Here is a 17,505-nt window from a genome sequence, read left to right on the forward strand (position 1 = left end):
ACAGTACAGTTTATCAGCGGTATATCATTCACTTTCTGCCAATTAGCATTCTTGTAATGTTTTCTATTGTTTGAAACAGTAATTAGTAGGTAAGGTGTGTGGTCATCAACTGCACACTGTTGTTGGATGAGTCAAGTAAATACATACTCAACTGAGTTTTATAAATGAACCACATAGGTAAAATAAAACTAAAATATGATGCTTCAAGAGTGAAGTGCTTTATTGAACAGTTAAAGATTTGTCTGAAGTTCTTCAGCCCAATGTCACTGGTATGTATTAAACTGAGACACCACTACCCCCAGCAGGCTTCAACTATGTACTACAAAATCTCTGTTTTCCACTTCTACAAAATGATGTCATACTGTACGGATTTCATTACACTACACAATTCCCATGAATCAAATCAAGGAACTGAATATTGACCCAAAACGTTATTAGACGTCTCTCTAGAATTTGAGACAACATCCCATATTCACTGACTGAGTATGAGGAAGTTAAAAATCATTTCAATATTTAGGTTTGACTCATGTAAGACATGTTATTCAAGGTTATGGTCAATGGTCATGAAATCCCATTTCAGTTCTTGACCAACTAAACCAGAATGAAGCCTACTCCAGCCTGACTCAATACACAACAATGTATTCAGTCTGTCTATGAAACTGGCCTTGTGTCCTCCATGGCTGCCTGCTCCACTCACCTCCAGCACGGGTTTAGCATTGTTATACACAGACAGGATGTGGGTGATGTTGTTCTGGGACAAACTTTCTCTGTTCTCCGAGTCTGGCAAAAGACGAAGGGAGGGAGAAAATGTCGATCAGTGATTCTTCTCAGTGAATTTCTATGAGACCCTCAGTAGACAAAGCAATGCCATAAGGAGAGAGAGGAAATGCATCATTTGAAGTGTTTAAGACCCAGGAGTGGCTTGCCCAGAAGCAGCATCTGTGACTGTGTGGCTGTAATTTGGGTAGCAATCATTTGGCCTTGACACTTAAAGCTATTTTCAGTGTGTGAGCAGTACTTGGACCATCTAGTGAAGCCATCATCAGTATGGCTAAAATTATAGCAGGGTTTATGTCACATTAAGCTGGTAGGGCAGAAACCCCCTTGGCTGAGGAACAGATACATCACCAACACTACCAGAGGGAGTAAATGTGCCATATTCTACTGATGGATACAGTATGATGCATGCAGCAGCCTTAATTCAGGCCATGCCTTAGTTCATTGAGCTACAGTACACGTATAACCTTCTGCTACTCTATTTTGATCTATACATAACTATACTCCACTCACTAGATATTCTTGTTATCTCTTCCCTTGTAAGATTTGACCGTACCTTACAGGTAACGTATCAACAACATTATAACAACAGAGGGACAGAGAAAGTAAAGCTCGTGTGCATCAATAACAGAAGAAAATGCCCGAGTCTCTTTGAAAGCTGCCCTGGATTCAAGCAAGCTGCTGCTGGTGCCTCACCTAGGGAATTAGTGAGTGTTGTCTCTTGGGTGGGATGCCTGACTGTGCAACATATAAAACAACTGAATGGATTTCAACAGAATCCTGTTCTCACCTCTGATATTTCCCAGGTAGAGCCCATCAACAACCTGCAAATATGAAAACAAAGAGACATTTCACTAGTTAGATATTCACAATTTGAGCATGGCCTTAACCTTAGTGATGCTCCTTATCTATGATCGTAGGACATATTCAGGTGTCCAGTTTGGTCAAACAGTATTTTCCCAATTGAGAAAACAAACAAGAACCATTCTCATGGCTAAATCAAGCCTTATAGGGTATGTAATAAATAGTATTGCCTGGCATGACTGGGAGTGAGGAGCACTGAACCAACTCTGATGGTTAAGGCCATGTTGACACAAAGCTGTGCAATAAAGCTGTAGCGATCCGATCATGATCTCATCTCTAGACATTACAAGACTCCTGCATTATTTAAGACGTCAAAATAAAAAGTATATGCCTGCCTATGATGTTAGTGTCCTCTGAAATTCAGAAAAGCTCAGAGCTTCAGTCAGGGTGGAATTACAGTGGTGCCCAGAGGTGCTTCTGGACACTCCCATCACCGTTAACGGGACACGAAGACGTGTAATATATACAGTACCAGTCAAAAGTCTGGACACACCTACTCATTCCAGGATTTTTCTTTATTTGTACTACACTGCTCCAAAAAAATAAAGGGGACACTAAAATAACACATCCTAGATCTGAATGAATGAAATATTCTTATTAAATACTTTTTTCTTTATATAGTTGAATGTGCTGACAACAAAATCACACAAAAATTAACAATGGAAATCAAATTTATCAACCCATGGAGGTCTGGATTTGGAGTCACACTCAAAATTAAAGTGGAAAACCACACTACAGGCTGATCCAACTTTGATGTAATGTCCTTAAAACAAGTCCAAATGAGGCTCAGTAGTGTGTGTGGCCTCCACGTGCCTGTATGACCTCTCTACAATGCCTGGGCATGCTCCTGATGAGGTGGCGGATGGTCTCCTGAGGGATCTCCTCCCAGACCTGGACAAAAGCATCCGCCAACTCCTGGACAGTCTGTGGTGCAACGTGGCGTTGGTGGATGGAGCGAGACATGATGTCCAGGATGTGCTCAATTAGATTCAAGTCTGGGGAATGGGCGGGCCAGTCCATCAATGCCTTCCTGTGGCAGGAACTGCTGACACACTCCAGCCACATGAGGTCTAGCATTGTCTTGCATTAGGAGGAACCCAGGGCCAACCGCACCAGCATATGGTCTCACAAGGGGTCTGAGGATCTCATCTCGGTACCTAATGGCAGTCAGGCTACCTCTGGCGAGCACATGGAGGGCTGTGCGGCCCCCCAAAGAAATGCCACCCCACACCATGACTGACCAACCGCCAAACCGGTCATGCTGGAGGATGTTGCAGGCAGCAGAACGTTCTCCACGGTGTCTCCAGACTGTCACATGTGCTCAGTGTGAACCTGCTTTCATCTGTGAAGAACACAGGGCGCCAGTGGCGAATTTGCCAATCTTGGTGTTCTCTGGCAAATGCCAAACGTCGTGCACGGTGTTGGGCTGTAAGCACAACCCCCACCTGTGGACGTCGGGCCCTCATTACCACCCTCATGGAGTCTGTTTCTGACCGTTTGAGCAGACACATGCACATTTGTGGCCTGCTGGAGGTCATTTTGCAGGGCTCTGGCAGTGCTCCTCCTTGCACAAAGGCGGAGGTAGCGGTCCTGCTGCTGGGTTGTTGCCCTCCTACGGCCTCCTCCACGTCTCCTGATGTACTGGCCTGTCTCCTGATAGCGCCTCCATGCTCTGGACACTACGCTGACAGACACAGCTAACCTTCTTGCCACAGCTCGCATTGATGTGCCATCCTGGATGAGCTGCACTACCTGAGCCACTTGTGTGGGTTGTAGACTCCATCTCATGCTACCACTAGAGTGAAAGCACTGCCAGCATTCAAAAGTGACCAAAACATCCGCCAGGAAGCATAGGAACTGAGAAGTGGTCTGTGGTTATCCCCTGCAGAACCACTCCTTTATTGGGGGTGTCTTGCTAATTGCCTATAATTTCCACCTGTCTATTCCATTTGCACAACAGCATGTATAATTTATTGTCAATCAGTGTTGCTTCCTAAGTGGACAGTTTGATTTCACAGAAGTGTGATTGACTTGGAGTTACATTGTGTTGTTTAAGTGTTCCCTTTATTTTTTTGAGCAGTGTATTTTCTACATCGTAGAATAATAGTGAAGACATCAAAACTATGTAATAACACATATGGAATCATGTAGTAACCAAACAAAATGTTAAAGTGTTAAAACAAAACATTTTTTTGATTTTAGATTCTTCAAAGTAGCCACCCTTTGCACACTCTTGGCATTCTCTCAACCAGCTTCACCTGGAATGCTTTTCCAACAGTCTTGAAGGAGTTCCCACATATGCTAAGTACTTGTTGGCTGCTTTTCCTTCACTCTGAGGTCCAACTCATCCCAAACCATGTCAATTGGGTTGAGGTTGGGTGATTGTGGAGGCCAGGTCATCTGATGCAGCACTCCATCACTCTAATTATTGGTCAAATAGCCCTTACACAGCCTGGAGGTGTGTTGGGTCATTGTCCTGTTGAAAAACAAATGATAGCCCCACTAAGTGTAAACCAGATGTGATGGCGTATCGCTGCAGAATGCTGGGGTAGCCATGCTGGTTAAGTGTGCCTTGATTTCTAAATAAATCACTGACAATGACACCAGCAAAGCACTCCCACACCATCACACCTCCTCCTCCATGCTTCATGGTGGGAACCACACATGCAGAGATTATCCATTCACCTACTCTGTCTCACAAAGACACAGCGGGTGGAAACAAAAATCTCAAATTTGGACTCATCAGACCAAAGGAAAATATTTCCACAGGTCCAATGTCCATTGCTTGAGTTTCTTGGCCAAGCAAGTATCTTCTTATTATTGGTGTCCTTGGGTAGTGGTTTCTTTGCAGCAATTTGACCATGAGGGCAGGATTCAACACAGTCTCCTCTGAACAGTGGATGTTTAGATGTGTCTGTTACTTGAACTCTGTGAACCATTTATTTGGGCTGCAATTTCTGAGGCTCGTAACTCTAATGAACTTATCCTCTGAAGCAGAGGTAACTCTGGGTCTTCCTTTCCTGTGGCGGTCTTCATGAGGGCCAGTTTCATCACAGGGCTTGATGGTTTTTGAGACTGCACTTATTAAATATTCTGCATTGACTGACCTTCATGTCTTAAAGTAATGATGGATTGTTGTTTCTCTTTGCTTATTTAAGCTGTTCCTGCCATAATATGGACTTGGTAATTTGCCAAATAGGGCTATCTTCTGTATACCACCCCTACCTTGTCACAACACAACTGATTGGCTCAAACGCATTAAGAAGGAAAGAAATTCCCAAAATTAACAAGGCACACCTGTTAATTGAAATGCATTCCAGGTGACTACCTCATGAAGCTGATTGAGCGAATGCCAAGAGTGTATAAAGCTGTCATCAAGGCAAAGGGTGACTACTTTGAAGAATCTAAAATATTTAGATTTGTTTAACACTTTTTTAATTACTACATGATTCCATGTATTATTTCATAGTTTTGGTGTCTTCACTATTAAAATAAAGAAAAACCCTTGAATGAATACTTCTGTACAAACTTTGACTGGTACTGTATATACAAAACATTTAAACACCCAACTATTGACAGATAACAATAAGGGCTTTAAAACAGTCAAAATAGTAGGGCTAGGTGTTTTTCTCCATTTGAAACCCTAAATCCAAACCTGTATGAGTTTTCACGTTATTATATTAATTGACAGTGTGTGATGAGTAGCCTACCCTTTGGTTTTATTCAGGGGACCATAGGGACGTTCAGTATTGCAGATAGACATGTAGATGACTGATGTAAATACCATGACATAATATATTCAGCGCATATCTATGTGCAACGTTTACGCCCCTCTGAGGAAGTGCCATGTTACAAAATAAAAATCAAGCCATTGAACAGAACAGATACATTAATAACAAAAACACAAAGGCCCCTCCCTACCTTGTTCATTCCATTTCCCATGTCTCTCGCAGCGACAAAAATGAAGTATTTACGTCTCAATGCAACAACTCAAAATATTGGACAATAACACGAAGGGGTGCGAGTGATTGCGAAATGGTCGGTCCGTCACTTGTGAGACCACTTTGCTTCCCTGTAGTTCAACAACATGGGTGTATTTTGACCGCTTTGTCTACATTGCTTCACAAGACGATCGCCATAATGCTGCTCGGTATAACCTTCGCTCCATAATCCTCTTCCGGGTTCCCCCCTAGAAATGATATCATTGGTACATGGGATCGTAATGCAGCCCAGTCCGCGCGGGTTTCGTGACATTAGACCCTGTTAGGATTATCATCAATTCATCCAGTACTACTTATTTGTACTATGTCCTAAATAAATGGATTTGAAGTATCGAATAGCCTATGCTTTTTAATTCCTGTAAACCCACACATGCCTGCCATAGCCTAATCCAGGACTACAGCGTTGATTCCTTAAAAATGGCAACTAAAAACATGATGCTAGTACGATATTCACACAATTAGATAAGAGGCAGGAAAAGTCTTGCCAGGTTTCAAAATAGGGTAAATCCATGGATGTGGATATATCACACCTATGCTCTGTTTATGCGGTGTACTAGTAAACCCTACATATTATTGACATGTAGGGCCTACTCCTCCAGTGGCATTTAACCCTCCACAACATGGTAGATATAACAGCAAAGGGGAGACATACTATTGGGTAAACATAGGAACTTTTATTTTGCTCTATAATACATGATGACCTTAAGAGGAAGAGACCTTCCAAAACGTATTGACTGAGGTAATGTGGACAATAGATAAATACAGACAAGTAATTGGTACGTTTGTACGTTTGTTGGTGTCATGGTATGTAATGTGGTCCTCTGGATGGTTGGTTTACTTCTTCCATTCCTTGTTCTCATAGTCCCATTTGGCTGAGAAGCCCTCCACCGGGTTGATCCTCATGTCCAGCATCCTCTGTACCTCCTTCTCCTTCCATTCTGACTCAAAGGTGGGGGGGACAGGTCCGTACACTGCAGCGAGACAGACAGCTTGTTAGGCTCTGCCTCAAAGTTCACCCATGAACATATATTCTTTAATAGTCTGTATTGAACATTTATCTACCAAGGTAATCATTATTGAGAACATTGTTTCACAAAAGCAACCTGGTTGCTTGTCTGTTAAAACAATTATGGTTGAGGCAATACAATGGGAGAGAAGACACATAACCTATTTATTTGAAGGGGCACTGATGGCCAAATACAGTATTTGAATTATGTCATAAATAACATCTTGTATATCTATCTCATTGAGAAAGAATGCTGACTTATGGCTTTTAACAGGTGGGTGGAAAAACCATGAACATCAATGTACACCAAACAAAAATATAAACACAGCATGTAAAACGTTTGGTTCCATGTTTCATGAGCTGAAATAAAATATCCCAGAAATGTTGTACAAAAATATTTTTTGCTCAAATCTTGTGCATAAATTTGTTAACAGCCCTATTAGTGAGTATTTCTCCTTTGCCAAGATCATCCCTCCACCTGACAGGTGTGGCATATCAAGAAGCTGATCAAAGAGCATGATCATTAAACAGGTGCACCTTGTGCTGGGGGACAATAAAAGGCCACTAAAATGTGCAGTTGTGTCACACAACATAATGCCACAGATGTCTCAAGTTGAGGGAGCCTGCAATTGGCATGCTGACTGCAGGAAGGTCCACCAGAGCTGTTGCTAGAGAATGGAATGTTAATTTCTCCACCATAAGCTGCCTCCAACGTTGTTTTCGAGAATTTGTCAGTACGTCCAACCGGCCTCACAACCACAGACCATGTGTTACCACGCCAGCCCAGGACCTTCACATGCGGCTTCTTCACCTGCAGGATCGTCTGAGGGTGGGTGGGTGGGGGATGCTGAGGAGTAATTCTGTCTGGAATAAAGCTATTTTCTGGGGAAAAACTCATTCTGATTGGCTGGGCCTGGGTCCCCAGTGAGTGGGCCTATGCCCTCCAAGGCCCACCCATGGCTGCACACCTACCCAGTCATGCGAAATCCATAGATTAGGGCCTAAGTTATTTATTTCAATTGACTAATTTCCTTATTTGAACTGTAACTCAGTAAAATCTTTGAAATTGTTGCATTGATATTTTTTCAGGATATTACAACTGAATGAGCACAGACTCCCTCCACAATAAATGTTCCCATTCCTTTTCTTATTAGAAGACATACCAAACTTCCTCTGCCATAGGACAACCAGTCCTGTCATGCCAATAAAGAAGAACATTCCTGCGATAACCGATTTCCACTCCTTTGTGCCCTCGTTCATCTCTGCGAAGCTCTGCTTGAAGCTAATACGGTACACTGTTGGTAAAGAGAAAATGCAAGACCTTGGTTAAATAACAATTTAACACAGCCTAACGGGTAGGGATGTGCATCTCTCCTTACAAGCACGATTCAATATGCATACATTCTCATACATGGGCTCCGATACAGGAATGATATTTTTAGTTTGAAACGATTTGACGCAATTCAATTTAATTAGTGGAATGAATCAATGCGATTAACAATGATGGCATGAACACATTCATTTTCCATTCTAAATTCATATCTGATAGTGATGGAGCTCAGGAGCTGAGTTGGATGTCTGAGCTGACTTCTCTGAGCTGAGTGAATGAACCATGGCTTGTCGTTGCTGTATGATAGAAAAGTATTTCTGCCGTGTGTGTGTGTAATGTAATGTGTGAGTTGATCCATAGGGCAGACTGAGCATCTACCACTAGCAGATTAGGGGGCGCAATTTATGTTTTGTCCCCACACTGCTATAACTTGTCATATACATTGAGCTAGTAAAATGTATATATTTATCTTAAGAAATTAGCTTTGACATACATAGCCAATTAATATAAACACAGCTTTGGATTTCACCTGCCTCCAAAGTGAATGGTTTTGACCATTTGGAACCAGAGGTGATCTATTCTCCCATTCTGACAAGTGCGGCTGGAGAAAATGACTGTGGTCCTTGCTATGAAACTACACCTTTACCCTGTTCATGTAAAAATGACCAAATCCAAACAGAACTAACAAAAATATTTTGTACGGTGAACCTGGCAATCGAAAAACCCCAAATCAGCAGTTAGATGTGCAATCAGCAAGATGTGAGTTATGTCCACTCCGGTAGCCCACAGAGCTCCACCAGTAAAATTATTTTATACAGCGCATTTGGTAACACAAATCAGGTTTCCATCCAACCTGTTAATGCAAGTAAAGTACCTGTTGGAACCCCAAACAATTTATGCCATTCCTGATGGAAAATTTGTCGGTAAACTTTCCAAATGTCAACAAAACACGCTAGACAAGGTGGGATCCTGTAGTGTTTGTAAACTAATTATGCTTGAAATGTCGGTGGAAACGCTTTAATGAGCAAATATTGATATAATAACCATCATATCGAAGTAAACTTGGAGTCACGCGATGACGTGTGATCCTCCCACATTAGGAAAACCAGCAGTTTATTAGGATACAGATGAAATAAGTTCTGATGAACTTCACAGGGTGGTGAAAGTGCAGGTGATGAGCGTGATGCTCTTTTCCAATAAATAAAGGGTCTTATTCTGGTGACATGATCGTTGACACTTGGCTGCCGTGTCAAGAATAATCTCTCGTGTCCATAATAATCTAATGTAGGCTATACCCACACTGTGTCTGTGACCTGATGGCTACAGTGCACGTGCCAATACCAGAGTGGGCACACGTGCTATATAACGCACATTTTTTTGTGACAAACCCATCAGTAGAGATGCAGTGGAAACCCACTTAACTTGTATTTTCTATTCGGTACATGGGAATTGAACTGCCTTTAATCCTCAACAAGTCAATTTAATGTAAAAATTTAAGAAAATGTGCATATTCTTTTATTGCAGATTTGAGAATATTCGCATGAAAATCTCTCACCAATTGGACGGAAGCCTAACTAAATGACATCGGTTATCCCTCAATAAAACCTATTTAATATTGTGAAAGCCAGTTTAAAAACATCTTAATGCTGAAGGTGCTGTGCAGATGTTGCCTACGAATATTAGAACAGGGATATGGAAGCCCTAGCTCACGTTGGCGCGAGCAGCTGCGTCTCCTGCACTGCACAGTTATCTGACTTGTAGAGCAATATCACATGCAGATACATGAAAAGAAGTTTGATAGGCTGAAGGAGAGGACGCATCAATTCAAACAGATGAGGTATTTTCAGAATAAGGCAACAAAAAAAATAGCATAATAAACATTAGTGAACCTGCGATTTGTAACATTTTCATTGGTTCTTACCGATGCATGCTACATATGGATCGGTTTGGGCTCCCACGGACAGATGCACTCACATCTTAAACATTTGAACCGGGGACTGACGCGTATCGGCGAATCGTGTAACTCTGTGTTGTTGTCTGTGTCACACTGCTTTGCTTTATCTTGGCCAGGTCGCAGTTGCAAATGAGAACTTGTTCTCAACTAGCCTACCTGGTTAAATAAAGGTAAAAAAATAAAAATATCCCTACTAACAGAACAGATAGGCAAACAATACTTCTGTCTTGTTTTGAGTAAGCAACAAAACTGACAAATGTCAAGTATTCAACAACAAAGGTAAAAACCACTTACATGCAATCTTCTCCTCATTGGAGAGTGTGGCCCAGGAGCCCTTCTCCTTCTCCTTTAAGGACTTCTGCACTGCACTCAGCTCTGTCACAAACTGGACGTCTGGGAGGGGGTTCTCCCGCCTGTCAAAGTAGGCTGGGAGAGCGTAGTCGTCTACCTTGGCAACACCTGCAGGAAACTCACCCTGTTACTACATAGGACTGACACACACAACCAATACATGTATTCAAACCTGCATGGGACCTGCATAGCAAATATGTGCATACGCGAATACATACTGTGTGCCTTTGGGAGCCGCATAACTGCTTTTTCAGTTTACCTAAAAAACTTCAATATCTTATGCTACAATAAGCCGGTATTGTCTGATTACTGTACATCTTAAATATCTTATTCTACAATAAGCCGGTATTGTCTGATTACTGTACATCTTAAATATCTTATTCTACAATAAGCCGGTATTGTCTGATTACTGTAAATCTTATTCTACAATAAGCTGGTATTGTCTGATTACTGTACATCTTAAATATCTTATGCTACAATAAGCCGGTATTGTCTGATTACTGTACATCTTAAATATCTTATTCTACAATAAGCTGGTATTGTCTGATTACTGTACATCTTAAATATCTTATTCTACAATAAGCTGGTATTGTCTGATTACTGTACATCTTAAATATCTTATTCTACAATAAGCTGGTATTGTCTGATTACTGTACATCTTAAATATCTTATTCTACAATAAGCCGGTATTGTCTGATTACTGTACATCTTAAATATCTTATTCTACAATAAGCCGGTATTGTCTGATTACTGTACATCTTAAATATCTTATTCTACAATAAGCTGGTATTGTCTGATTACTGTACATCTTAAATATCTTATTCTACAATAAGCTGGTATTGTCTGATTACTGTACATCTTAAATATCTTATTCTACAATAAGCCGGTATTGTCTGATTACTGTACATCTTAAATATCTTATTCTACAATAAGCCGGTATTGTCTGATTATTGTACATCTTAAATATCTGATTCTACAATAAGCTGGTATTGTCTGATTACTGTACATCTTAAATATCTTATTCTACAATAAGCTGGTAGTGTCTGATTACTGTACATCTTAAATATCTTATTCTACAATAAGCCGGTATTGTCTGATTACTGTACATCTTAAATATCTGTATATCTCCAAACCATGCAGGTATATTTTATCCATTGTTTACATTTGTTTGTGTGCCAACTTTTTAGTGGTAGGTACAATTTACAGAGGATGGTTTTAAAGGTCCATACCATGAAGGTCAAGTATGTGGTGTGTACTGCCAACATAGTCACTCACCATGTCCCCCACGTACACAGATTGATGTGGAAATGGCACGTTTGCCAACAAGGCTAAGGGCTCTGGTGGCCAGCATTCTGAAAGAAAATAACATGCATGAGAAAACCCTTGATGAAAAATGAATATAGCTAGTTACTACCGTAACAAAACATTACTGACCAACGAATCACAAAGAAGTTATTCTGATGACATGAAACTATAGCCTAAGGCTAGCCATTAGGTATTTGTAAAATAGTTTGGTTAGTTTTATTCTTAGTCAATTAAATGTATAGAAAAATAGCAACTGTTCAACAAGAATTTATGAAACTGCACGCATCCCTAATCTGACATTTAGCAACTAGTTATGGTCACTGCTCAAGCACACGTAACTAGCAACCAGTTTTTGTTACAAATAAAATCTAGTTAACAGAACTGTCAAAAAAAGAGGAAAAACTAGCTAGCTACGTTAACCTAGATAAAGTTACCCAGCTAAAATGTCTATGCTAAAAAGTTGCCTAGCAAACTAAATATAGCTTGCCATCTTTCGATTTAGCCATCCATCTGCAAAGGACGTTTCAATGGTAACAAACAGGCTAATAGATAGACGCTAGTTGAAAATATTGAGTTATATTCAAACTAGGCTAACGTAAACTGAACTAGTACCTGGGTTTGTGGAGGGGATGAATATGATGAGATTTCCTCCGACACTCAGGATCCTTCAGTTCAAAGTCCCATTAGCCAGCTCTGCAAACTTGAATTATGTCAAAACGCGTTCTGGACTCATCAAAATATGTAGTTTCGCAGAATTACTATCGTTATTACTGATTTTATGCATGGCACGCACTTTCAAAAAAAGGTAAACAAAAACAGTTATTTTACTTTGATCTTTTTTGGAAGTACAAACCATGCGTAACGACAGTAATGACAATAGTTGCTCTATGAAACTCCATATATTGTTGAGTACCGAACATTTTGACATAACATTTGCAGAACTGGCTAATGGGACTTTGAATTGAGGGATCTGATCATCTCCTCAAGCCCAGGTACTGGTTTAAACGTATATAAACAATGGATTGCTGATTCTATGGCTGCAGTCCAAACACTTCAAATCAAATGTATTTATAAAGCCCTTTTTACATCAGCCGATGTCAAAGTGCTATATAGAAACCAAGCTTAAAAACCCAAACAGCAAGCAACGCAGATGTAAAAGACACACACTATCCCCTCAAATATTAACCTCTTTGATCTCTAGGGGCGCTATTTCATTTTTGGATAAAAAACGTTCCCGTTTTAAGCGCGATATTTTGTCACGAAAAGATGCTCGACTATGCATATTCTTGACAGTTTTTGAAAGAAAACACTGAAGTTTCAGAATCTGCAAAGATATTGTCTGTAAGTGCCCCAGAACTCATTCTACAGGCGAAACCAAGATGATGCATCAACCAGGAAATGAGCAGAATTTCTGAAGCTCTGTTTTCCATTGTCTCCTTATATGGCTGTGATTGCGCAAGGAATGAGCCTACACTTTCTGTCGTTCCCCCAAAGTGTTAGCAGCATTGTGACGTATTTGTAGGCATATCATTGGAAGATTGACCATAAGAGACTACATTTTCCAAGTGTCCGCCTGGTGTCCCTGCGTCGAAATTGGAGCGTAAAGCCAGGTGCAATTATTTTTCCATTTGAGAGCAAGGAGAAACCAGGCTTCCACGAAGGATATATCATTGAAGAGATATGTGGAAAAACACCTTGAGGATTGATTCTAAACCACGTTTGCCATGTTTCAGTCGATATTATGGAGTTAATTTGGAAAAAAGTTCGCGTTTTGAGGGCTGAATTTTCGTTTTTTTTTTTTTTTTTTGGTAGCCAAATGTGATGTACAAAACAGAGCTATTTCTAATACACAAAGAATCTTTTTGGAAAAACGGAGCATCTGCTATCTAACTGAGAGTCTCCTCATTGAAAACATCAGAAGTTCTTCAAAGGTAAGTTATTTTATTTGAAGGCTTTACTTGTTTTTGTGATAGTTGCCTGCTAAATGCTAACGCTAATGCTAACGCTAATGCTAACGCTAAATGCTACGCTAGCTAGCTACTGTTACACAAATGATTGTTTTCCTATGGTTGAAAAGCATATTTTAAAAAATCTGAGATGACAGTGTTGTTAACAAAAGGCTAAGCTTGAGAGCTAGCATATTTATTTCATTTCATTTGCGATTTTCATGAATAGTTAACGTTGCGTTATGGTAATGAGCTTAGGTCTATAAATAGAATCCCGGATCCGGGTTTGGTCGTCGCAACAGGTTAAGTGGAGACGTATCATGATGTCCGACGAGTATACACTTGCAGGGCAAGGAATGATTTTTAAATCGACCACCTTTGCCCGGATATCGTCACTCGTTCATCCTCCAATGATTGTGTTTTCAGCCACCGGTAGCTTTATATGCACTACAGTCAATTATGATTGCATGTCTACTTATATTAACTATATAATTACTCATATACGCCTACTGTATGATAGCTTGCAAATTAATTAGCTAACTAACGTTAGCCTGCCTAGCTGGAACTTCTGAAGGAAAATGTTTTATTTCTACAATTTCCAAAAGCGAACCAAACAAAAACATATGCACTTTTATGCGACGTGTTTGTGCATTAGTAGCACAATTTATAACCTTTTTACAATCATTTTTACTTACACTTGTATGTTCACTTCTCCATTGGTTATTAATTTTTGGCGGACTTTTCTTAGCGGATGTACAACCGCAACGTAAGCCCCTCCGCTAAGAAAAGTCAGCCAAAACTTAAAAACATGAATGGAGAAGTGAACATACAAGTGTAAGTAAAAATTATTGTAAAAAGGTTATAAATTGTGCTACTAATGCACATGACGGCACAAACACGTCTCGTAAAAGTAATGATGTTTTTGTTTGGTTAGCTTTTGGAAATTGTAGAAATGTTCCTTTATCAGAAGTTCCAGCTAGGCAGGCTAACGTTAGTTAGCTAATTAATTTGCTAGCTACCATACAGTAGGCGTATATAAAATGATATAGTTAATATAAGTAAACATGCAATCATAATTGACGTAGCGCATATAAAGCACCCACAAACGGTGGCTGAAAACAATCATCGCAGGACGAACGAGTGACGAATTTTCGGGCAAGGGCGGTACATTTAAAAATCATTATTTACCAAATAATATATAAATAATGATTTTTAAATGGACCGCCCTTGCCTGAAAATTCGTTTTCGTACCCTACAAAAAGAAATTGAACTGTATTTTAAAACGGTTAAATGCTCTACTAACAAAAAAGCTGTTAGAATATGCATTTCCCTTAAGGTCCTTGTGTAATTGTAATGTGATATTGTACCCCCTATCTCGATTGTCCATTGTTTGTAATCTATGTATGCTTGTGTTCCCTCATGTGCTTTATGTATTGATTTGTTGTTAATAATAAATAAAATAATAATTTTAAAAAATCATTATTTTATTTTTTATGAACAACAAATCAATACAGGAAGTACATGTGGGAAGAAAAGTATATATCAATAATATACAAAGGACAATTGGGCTAGGGGGTATAATATCACATTACACAAGGACCTTAAGGGACATACATACACTTATTATTCTAACAGCTTTTTTGTTAGAGTATTTAATTGTCTTAAAATACAGTTCAATTTATTTTTGTAAGGTAATAGAATGTGGTGTTTGTTTGTAAATTTCCATTTGTGAATATGAAACTTGGCCCAAAAAATTATGAAATTAATTATATAAAAATGTTTCAGCTTATTTCTATCGTAGGTAAAGAATCCAAGCAGTACATCTCTCCGCAATAGTGTAAGATCTTCATAAATGTGTCAATTATAAATCTACTGATGTCTTTCCACAGTTTTCTTACATGAATACAATGCCAAAAAAGATGCAACACAGTTTCTGGGTGGTCATTACAAAAGGAACAATTTGAGTTGATGTTTTCCTTAAAGTTTCACTGGAACTTTGTCAATATTATAATTGCAAACCAACATGAAGGCCACCAAAAGAAGAGAAGACATGATGAGGAATACAATTCCACATAGAACTTCTTAGGAATTGTTTTATCCAATTGATATTAAAAAGTATTATTTAAGGTAGTAAAGTCAAAAATTCAGCCCACCATTCTCATAAGTGTTCATTACAACAGTTTTCCTAATTTAATGGGTACGGTTTCTCCACAAAGTTGAAAAGCATCTGGTCTATCTCCTTGCTTATTTTACCGTCAAGATAGAGCGTCATATGTTAGCCTAGAGATACCTTCAGCCTTGGTTATTAGGGCACTTCCTTTTAAAGATAAGTCCCTCTGTAGCCATTGATTTAGCTTCTTCTGTTTTTTGTTTTGTTTTTTTAAACAAGAGGGTTAAAATTGAGTAAACCTATAGACTTCTGATACTTTGTAATGGTTATGCCTAAATATGTAAGTTATTATTTTACTGGAATACCATAATATGAAGGTGTCACACAATCTGACAGCCATGAGTTCACATGTATTAATGTTACAATATAGACCAGAAGCTTTGGAAAAGGATTGTATCACATTGATCGATATGGGAATTTGTTTAGCATCTTTCAGAAAAAGTGTAGTATTGTCAGCCAGCTGGCTTATAATAATTTCTTTACCAGCTTATTGAAAGAATTTGTATGAAGTTGGGTGATTAATAAAAACAGGTACGGGAGATAAGACAACCTTTCCTAATTCCTCTCTTTAACTCAAATCTAGGTGAGGTGCCATATTTCAATTTGATATAGCTGTTACCATTTGTATAGTCTTAATAGCATTACAGAAAAAAAAATCAAATTTAAAAATCATTCCTTCCTCACCCTGCAAGTGTATACTCGTCAGACATCATGATACGTCATCGAAAGTGTCCACTTAATATTTGAGGGCTGAGGGAATAGTGTGCCTTTTAAGTGTTTGGACTGCAACCTATGTATTGGTCATTGAGAGACAAAATGTTATGTATTTAAGTATATTTGTTGTTGGACAGTAACATTAGTACTAAACAAATATATTAGGAAATTGCTTGCTTCGCTCTCAATGTAAACGTATGCATGAAGGTGTCTAATAGAATTAACGTGTCAAAAACGAATGGCGAAATTAAAAAAGGAATTTCTATTGCATCCAAAAAACGGTTTTACAATTGAGGAATGCCAAGATGACTACGCAGTGATCTCAATACAGTCAGGCATCCGGGGTTTATACACATCATTGGTTCAAACGTTAGTAGCAGGAACGCTCACACGCAAGCTGACGATGCTAATCATCGCTAACTGGTACAAGGTCAAATACATAGCAGACACCCAACATGTTATCCCTTGTGTAATATTCCTGCTCCGGACTAACCTCCACGGTAACATTACAAATGACTATGAGGAGGAATACGCACAAAACATTATACTACATACAGGAAAAGGGCACCTTAACTAACGTTAGCTAGGATGCTAGCCTAGCCAACCATTGCATATTTGCCCCTTGTCTTGTCTGCCTCTTTTCAATGTCAATGTCAATCTCTTCACTCGGCTCGTTCGGAAACATTGACAAATCCATTTCTGATAACACAGCAGACATGTAGCATGTTTGTCTTAATTAAAATATACATAATATGTTCTACGATAGCTGAATATCAGACGTCTAATAATTTAGAAAATTCACACGCCATCTCTTACTTTTTCTCCTTTCGCCGACGCTCCAAAAACCATAAAGGAAGTGTGATTAACCGGAAATACGTAGCTGGTGAGGGAACCTGTGCTCGGTGCAAATGTAGTCACACTATTATATACATATTAAAATATGTTTGTAAAATAATGTGAGTGGTGATTCATTTAGCTGTGCAATTGAATTCGAACTTTTACGACATTAATGTAGAAAACTAGTGTTAATTTGCTACCATGTTGCGCAGCATTGGCATTCTTCCTGTCACACGGTGTGCCCTGAGAT

The 17,505-nt window shown here is 39.3% G+C and overlaps 2 protein-coding genes across 2 annotated transcripts in view; both read right to left on the reverse strand.

The window, feature by feature from the left end:
* Window positions 1-5,817, reverse strand: part of LOC139411525 (interferon regulatory factor 8) — a 57,752-nt gene extending 51,935 nt beyond the window's left edge. Inside the window, exons 1-3 of the mRNA XM_071157991.1 lie at window positions 5,563-5,817; window positions 1,568-1,601; window positions 698-780 (exon numbers count right to left, since the gene is read on the reverse strand). Of these exons, the coding sequence (XP_071014092.1) occupies window positions 698-780; window positions 1,568-1,601; window positions 5,563-5,583 (138 nt within the window). The 5' untranslated portion in view covers window positions 5,584-5,817. The remainder of the gene's footprint in view (window positions 1-697; window positions 781-1,567; window positions 1,602-5,562) is intronic.
* Window positions 5,818-6,294: 477 nt separating this feature from the next.
* LOC139411523 (cytochrome c oxidase subunit 4I1) lies at window positions 6,295-17,505 on the reverse strand. Its single transcript, XM_071157990.1, has 5 exons — window positions 17,235-17,505; window positions 11,559-11,635; window positions 10,227-10,391; window positions 7,812-7,943; window positions 6,295-6,613 (listed from the first exon to the last, which is right to left on the reverse strand). Exons 2-5 carry the CDS (start codon window positions 11,632-11,634, stop codon window positions 6,477-6,479), a joined length of 510 nt encoding a protein of 169 aa, XP_071014091.1. The 5' UTR covers window position 11,635; window positions 17,235-17,505; the 3' UTR covers window positions 6,295-6,476.

The sequence above is a fragment of the Oncorhynchus clarkii genome, chromosome 6, assembly GCF_045791955.1.
Source record: "Oncorhynchus clarkii lewisi isolate Uvic-CL-2024 chromosome 6, UVic_Ocla_1.0, whole genome shotgun sequence".
Classification (NCBI taxonomy): domain Eukaryota; kingdom Metazoa; phylum Chordata; class Actinopteri; order Salmoniformes; family Salmonidae; genus Oncorhynchus; species Oncorhynchus clarkii.

What these genes read in the sequence shown, in the direction of transcription:
- LOC139411523 (XM_071157990.1), bottom strand. Translation starts at nt 11,634, where the DNA reads ATGCTGGCCACCAGAGCCCTTAGCCTTGTTGGCAAACGTGCCATTTCC. An exon ending in CTGTGTACGTGGGGGACATG is followed by an intron (nt 10,392 to 11,558) that starts GTGAGTGACTAT and finishes AGTTTCCTGCAG; the next exon opens with GTGTTGCCAAGGTAGACGAC. An exon ending in CCTATGGCAGAGGAAGTTTG is followed by an intron (nt 6,614 to 7,811) that starts GTATGTCTTCTA and finishes GTCTCGCTGCAG; the next exon opens with TGTACGGACCTGTCCCCCCC.